Genomic DNA, 7803 nt, shown 5'->3' with positions numbered 1-7803 from the left:
TCATCCTAACTGTGCAAAATTTTAAATGAAACAGTTTATACAGTGACATACCTCTGGAGTGACTTCCGTAATTCCAAATTGGGATAAACTTTGATGTAAAACATTGATATTGAGTGAACGCAGTACTTCCTCAGATGGCAGAGCATCAGACACACCTGCTTTTCGATTTATGGGCAAGACATAGAGTTCAACTCTGTTCTTCTTTTCCTAGTAACAGAAGTGTATTTGTATCATTGCACATAGCTTTAAGAAGTGTTGTAATTTCCCCCCTAAGAATAGTAAAGAAAATCAAGACCCTAAAACTTATCTTGATGATCACATGTACTAGTTATTGTATGGTACACTGAGAACTACCAACTCAAGGTCAAAGATTTTATTATATTTATTTATTTATTTATTTATTTTTTGGTTAAAGACTTTAAGTAGCCTTCAATGTTCTAACACTTGAAGACTGTCTTTTTATATTATACTGGACATTGGCTTATCTAACATTCCACCTTACATTTTTTAACATATTCTTGGCATGTTCCTGGAATGATTATGTTTAAAGAGACATTTTGATAGCAAATGAACTGAATAAAGCTCAGTGCAACAGTACAAATATTAAGCATCACCATTCCATACACCCTTCTTATAATCTGCATTAATGTGAAGGTTGGGAAAGTTAAGGTATATGATGCTAGCACAGCTTTGAAATTGTTTCATGGATTCCTAGAAATGTATATGTTGTATGGCCATATCATCAGACTTCCCACTAACATAATCTTATTTGTTGAAATGGTAGCAGTGAAGTCCTTAACATAAGTGACTGAGATGCCACACGCATACAAAAAGTGAGTACCACAGAGAAATGACATTATCTTTTCTCTGATAGATTCTATTTTACAACTGAGACAACACATTTAGAGCAGGGAATTATTGTTAATCTTTTCTGTTTGGTACATGGAGTTCTGTCATGCTAGGAAATCTTCTATTGCAATTGATCAAAAGTTCAGTCAGATATAAAATGGAGTATCAATGTATTCCCAGCAACACTGAACATGTTTCTGAGTATGTAGGGAATAAGCTACAAAGACTAAGTACAGCATGCTACTGATGCAGGATTATAATAACTTAAACACTTCGTGAATTTAATAACACCAGTAGGAAGACAGCACTTCCTTCATGCCTGACAATCTCCCACAGATCTTAAACTGATTATCTTTTTTAGTGTTTGCAATAGCTTCCAGACACAGACAGGTATTAAGGTTTACTCCATTTTGCAAATGAAAAGCCCAAGTCTCTTGCTCAAGGTCACAACAGTTGGGGTATGGCTAAGTTGGAGGAAGTGTGGTTCTATTTGTTTGTCTGTCTCCAAAGCACATGGTCTTTACCATCGGGGCTCTTGTACCTCAGATTTCACCCTAACTCTCTGCTATAATCATTACTCTTAGACTAGCTGCACAGGTGTTACTAAAATTTTTCAGGAATATGCACAGCCTGCTCTGGATGTGGCAATATATATTTTTACGTCCCTCAAAAAGCGATTGCATAGATCAATTCTATGAACATAAAAGCATATCCATGATATCCAAGTCTATATAAAGAAGTCTAGCTCCAGGATATCTGTAACAACTCGCTTGACCAAAGTAGACTCTAGCTATAAATAAGCTTTTTACTGTTTCAGGATACTGAGGAATTCCATCTTTCATATTCTCTGGTACTATATTCTCTGAGACATTAAAAAAAAACACCTATAATCTCCAAATTTATATGATTCACAAAATAAAAATCATCACAGGATTTAAAAACAACTCACTCTCTGAGCACAAAAGAACAATAGAAAACAAATTCTCAACCAAAGTAAAGAGCCAATTCTTCTCTGTGGCTGGGGGGGTGCAGATGTTGATGCAAGGGACAGCTCTGCTCAGGCAGGAGCAGGAATTAAGGCAAAGAGGATGTGTCATTTCCACAGTAGCAGAACTTGAGAACAAATTTAAAACTATGAGATGATACCAAAGCTCCTTTTCACAGGAACCTTACAGAATTTAGTTTTTTTTATCTTAAATTTAATTATTTTCCCTTTTGTTGCCCTTGTTGTTTATCATTGTTGTTGTTATTGCTGTCATTGTTGTTGGATAGGACAGAGAGAAATGGAGAGAAGAGGGGAAGACAGAGAGGGGGAGAGAAAGACAGACACCTGCAGACCTGCTTCACCTCCTGTGGAAGGAGCCGGGGGCTCGAACCAGGATCCTTACACTGGTCCTTGCGCTTTGCGCCATGTGCGCTTAACCTGCTGTGCCACCGTCCAACTCCCAAGATAAGTATTTTGAACCACTATGGTCACACCTACTGGAATTGTTAGCCTTGATTTGTGACGATTGACAAAAGTTTTCCTATAAAGGACCAGGCAGCAAGTATTTCCGGCTTCAGTTTAGCCAAACAATCTGTTGCAAATCTATTCAACTCTTGTCATTATAGCATGAAGGAAGTCACTGGTAATATGTGAGCAAGTGGGTGTGGATGACAGCCATAAAACTTGATTTACAGTATCAGGTGGTCTGCCAGATTAGGCTCAAGAACTATAGGAGGAATGCTATTTATTTATTTATTTTCTGAGCCATTAAATCAATATCAAAGCTTGTACTAGCAGATTCAGAATGTAGGTGTCTTACAATGAGGCGGTTGATATGCACTTGCTGAGGTAGGAGTCCCAAAGCTGCAGCCACTCCTTGACGGAATATCTGTAACAAGGTTATGTTCAACTTATTCACATCCATTTGTAGTGTCTGAAAAACAAAGAAAAACAACTGAAATTACAGTATGTCTTTGGTTTATAAGTTTTGGTTCCTGATGGTTGACTGACCAAAATGATTTCTGTGACTTTCATAATTTAATTCTTATGGTACCTTGTTGCATCTTAGTGGTGACACAGGGATGTTTTAAATGGCATTAGTTACAAAGATGGTGCACTATACAATAATGCAATCTTTCTAGTTGTAATACTAGTACAAATTATCAATTCATAAAACAATACCGAAACTTGGCCTAGTTTTTGTTTTAAAGTTCTGATGACTTCCAGTTATGGAAGAAGACACTGTAATTTTATAAGGACTGATTTTAGCTTCTCTAGTAATTTCCCACTGAAAAGTAAAAGAAAAGGTTATAACACAAGGACAAATGTTTAAACTCTGGCAAGGAAGCCTATGGGACTAATGAATTTGGTGTGAAGAATCAATTTTTTGGAACTGCTTGTAAATGCTCTTAATTTTTGATCTGGATACAGAAAAAATAATTAAAAAATTTAAATTTCTAATATACATGTTAAATTATTGTATCAATAGTCCAATCTCCAATCTTTAAGTCATTAATGCTACCATGACACTTAAATCATAAACTAATTAACTATGTATTTTCAAAAGTGCACCGTAATCATTTGAGATAGATATTGTGTAAAATGGAAAAAACAAGCTTTTATGCATTTAAAATATTTAAAAATATCCAGTTAATTATGCTGAGCATAGTAATTTATCAATGACTATTGAGTGAATACAATGTTATCATTTCCATAAATTGAAGAACACAGATTAAATATACACTTCTAGGTACATTCTCTATACATTCAAGTTGACACAAAATTAAATATTGAAAGTTAGAGCAAATGCTTAATGCTGCTGGACTTAGAGAAAGTGGAAGTGGTTGACACTGCTGCAATTGTTGCCAGATGGCAGACTCAGCTGAAGCTCCAGACTGCTTCTACATTCTAGGATCTTTTAATATTTTCAATCAATTAATATGGTTCTTTGCTATGAAGTGAGGACAAAGGCAATTGGTGGGCACCAGGAATCATTTCCCCTGACTGTGACTATACATCGGTCCCACTTCAGGAAAGTAGAATTTGGTCCTATACACACTAACCATAAGACATCTGTGAAACTAGAGTTCCAATTTCTTTTCTTTTGCCTTTGTTTCTCTTCCTTTGCTTCCTCTATTTCTCCTTCTGACAGAGTCAGATAGCTGACTGTTCAGGATCCATGAGTTGGTCCCATTAGAGAGCTGTGAAATACCTTGTAATTTTTTTTTGAAATCCATGAAAAAGGAGACCCATTGGAGACATCAAGACCAGAGCTACAGTGACCTAGTCAAAGAAAGTTGGATCTCTCCCAGTAAAGAAGTGTTACAACAAAGTAACTCAACAAATTCATTAGAGAATAGCTGGGATTTCTGTTAAAGGAAGAAACATCACTGTATGAAGGCACAGATTATGTTTGGGCAATGGGAGCAGGGAAGAGGAAGGGAGAGAACTATTCAAGCAGAAATGACATACTGCATTGCCAGCAAGTGCCATTTGCATTTATTTCAGTCCATGTGTTGGATTTAAAGGGCCATCATGGAACCACTCAGGGAAGGAATGGCTTAAAAAAAAAAAAGAAGCTCTGCGTTTCTTTTTAGATCTGTAGAAGCCACAGGCAGTTTGTCAAATTCTAAGGGACCCCAGCTGCCATAGAGACCTGGGCAATGAGGGTTATACTACCCTGCAGGCAAGAAAAGTTACATTGACCTTACAACAGAGTTCCTACTTTCAGGAAATAGTCTAGGAAGAGAATGTCTTAGATCTTTCTCTGTCCACCTCCTACCCATGACTAGGTCTCTATTTAAGGAGATATGAGGTGCCATAATACTAGGTCAGTTCTTCAAAGCTCTACCCTCCCTCCACAATGCATATACAAAGCAGAACCCAGCACCACCTGTGGGCAACATCAGAAACCAAAACAGACAGGTAAAAACAGGAAAATGCTGCTTCTACAAAACCAAGATGACAGGACAAAGTGGAGCACCTGGTTGAAGGCACAGGTGTTACAGGGCACAAGGACACAGGTTCGAGTCCCCGGTCCCCATCTGCAGGGGGAAAGCTTCACGAGTGGTGAAACAGTGCTGCAGGTGTCTCTCTGTCTCTCTCCTTCTCTATCACCCCCTTCCCTCCCAATTTCTGGCTGTGTCTATCCAATAAATAAATAAATAAAGATTTAAAAAAAAAGAAATAATATTAAAAAAAAACCAAGATGAGGAACAGAAGCTTAATAATGCAAACCCTGTAAGACTTTCATTCAAATATGAAGGAGCAATCAAAACAGCATCAGACTTAGAAAAACTAAAAGAGTTTACTGTTACCAGGACCTGCCTTGCAAGAGTTACTGAAAGGAATGTCATCAAGCAAGAAACAGGAACATTTAACTTTCAACAAGGTGATAAACAGTAGAGCAGACTGAGAAACACATGCCATAGAAAATATGAGACAACTTTAAAGTATGAAGAGAGAGGAAGAAATGTATAGAGGGTATTCAAATAAATAATGATGAGATAAGAACAGTTTTAAAAAGACTCTCTTAGATGAATTTATATATATTTATATACATTTATTACTTTTATGTTTAGCACATTTGCATGCATAGTCTTTTAATTTATTTTCTCTCTAGTACTTTTGAGTTTTTCTTATATAATTTTTTATTTTTCTCATTCTTCTTATCATATATAATATCTTGTGGTCTTTAATTTGGTGTTTGTGTTTAAGGACTCTTATTGCTATAATTTATATCTGTCACCAAATGACCTGCATTTCTCTGAAATACAACTATTGATGGTTTTGTTTAGATGTGCAAAATAAAGAAGTGAAACACATGAACTTGTTAAAAAGGGGAAAATGTCATTTTTTTGCTAAGACTTTGTGAAACTTATTGGGATGATCTGTGGGGGAGTAAGAGGAGAAGGCAGGGTGGGGAGGGAGGGCACCAAACTGTGGTGATATGTGTTGTAGGGAAATTCTATAATCATGATTTCATTAACTATTAGTAAATTATTAATAAAAATTAAAAAACACATGCCCACTGCAGAATTCTAACAATACAACAATAATATACAACTTATTCTTGGGAGAGAGAAAGGATAATTATCATTTGTGTAAGTAGATTCCCTATGTCAATATCAACCATAATACATTTTTATGAAATAAAAACCATCTAATGAAACATGAGTGTTTGCTATACTATTTTATGTATTTTTATACTATAAAATATTTGTGATATAGTATGCAATTTAATAAAGAGGTTAAGATCTCTTTTTAAATTTTATTTATTTATTTTTAAATATTTATTCCCTTTTGTTAACCTTGTTTTATTGTTGTAGTTATTGCTGTTGTCATCATTGCTGGATAGAACAGAGAGAAATGGAAAGAGGAGGGGAAGACAGAGAGGGGGAGAGAAAGATAGACACCTGCAGACCTGCTTCACTGCATGTGAAGTGACTCCCCTGCAAGTAAGGAGCTGGGGGGCTCGAACCAGGATCCTTACACTGGTCTTTGTGCTTTGCACCACATACGCTTAACCTGCTATGCTACCGCCCAACTCCTGTTAAGATTTCTTTTTAAAGATTTTATTTATTTTTTAATGAGAAAGACAGGAGGAGAGAGAAAGAACCAGACATCACTCTGGTACATGTGCTTCTAGGGACTGAACTGGGACCTTATGCTTGAGAGACACCAATGCTATCTTTATCCTCTGTGTCATCTCCTAGACTAGGAAAGTAAGATTTTTAAAAATTGTTTTATTAAGGAAATGATTTACAAGATAGTTATCTCATGAGTGTAATTTCTTATCACCCCATGATCTGCACACCATTCCCACCACCAAGTCCTCCACTGTTATCATACACTGAATCCCCAATGTCTTCTCAATCCCTTCCTCATCACTTCACCTCTCTGAATGCTTGGCCTTGCATCAACAGGCCACACCTACTCCAAATTTCACACTGTGTTAGGCATTTCTTTCCTTGTTTCTTAAGTTCCATCTGTAAGAGGTATCATTTTTATAGGTGGAACTGCTGCCTTATCCTTTTTCTGGCTTACCTAATTTAGAATTATTCCTTCAGGTTTCATCCAAGATGTGGCAAAAGAGAAAATTTCATAATTTATTTTCTTCTCTTTTTTACAGATGATAGATAGAAAGATAGATAGATGGACAGACAGACACACAGATAGATAAAGGGAGCACAACACTCAAGCTTCCTTCAATGCAGTGGGGGCCAGGGTCGAAGTTGGGTCACACAGACTTTATGATTTCTTACATCTGAGTAATACTCCACTACTTATATATACTATAACACAGAAAGTAAGATTTAAGCTCAGGCCTGAAGGATGAGTAGGTATTGGAAATGAAATGATGACAAAAAACCAACATACCACTGAAATAGTTTCACTTATCTACTTGGGAAATCCAAGTAATTAGAAACAACAACAACAACAACAAAAAATCAGTCCATCTAGAGGCTCTGAGAAACATAGGCTTCCTATTATCCAATAGCCGACTTTTAATTCTGTGAGGCTGTGGAAGTTCCTAGAAGAAATGGACTTTATACTATACATATCTTTATGACCCTTTTTTGTGTGGCCAAAGATGGATTCTTCCATGCCTATGAACCCTGATAAGGAACCATTGACTTCTGGCTCACCAGCTGTGTTTATAATGCAGAACTAGCCTGCAGGCAATGCCCTTGGTCCCCAGAGGCAGGATTTAGAACCTACAGTCTAAGATGAGAGTCAAGGGTGTTATACACCCTTGAGAACTAAATTCCCAGGACTACGATTAACCTGAGACTTGTAGCTGTGGAAACAGTGAAATGGGAACTCACGATAAAAAAAATCAATCAAAAAGATGACTTTCTGAGAACGTAGAAGTGTTATTTCAGATTTAAACTAATTAAAATGAAGAAGTGACTTGAAATTAGTCTAATCACAATCTTTTAGTTTTTGCATAAAAAATTTGAACTACC

At 36.4% G+C, this 7803-nt stretch overlaps 1 protein-coding gene across 1 annotated transcript in view; it reads right to left on the bottom strand.

Annotated features, from left to right (window-relative positions):
* The window catches only part of PTPRR (protein tyrosine phosphatase receptor type R), a 302321-nt gene that overhangs the window by 140723 nt on the left and 153795 nt on the right, over positions 1-7803 (bottom strand). The window contains exons 3-4 of the mRNA XM_007530107.2: positions 2655-2768; positions 52-207 (exon numbers count right to left, since the gene is read on the bottom strand). Coding sequence (XP_007530169.1) covers positions 52-207; positions 2655-2768 — 270 coding nt within the window. The remainder of the gene's footprint in view (positions 1-51; positions 208-2654; positions 2769-7803) is intronic.

The sequence above is a fragment of the Erinaceus europaeus genome, chromosome 7 (genome assembly GCF_950295315.1).
Source record: "Erinaceus europaeus chromosome 7, mEriEur2.1, whole genome shotgun sequence".
Lineage (NCBI taxonomy): Eukaryota > Metazoa > Chordata > Mammalia > Eulipotyphla > Erinaceidae > Erinaceus > Erinaceus europaeus.
The sequence above is the reverse complement of the archived record's forward strand: the minus strand, read 5'-3'. Positions and strand labels throughout refer to the sequence as shown.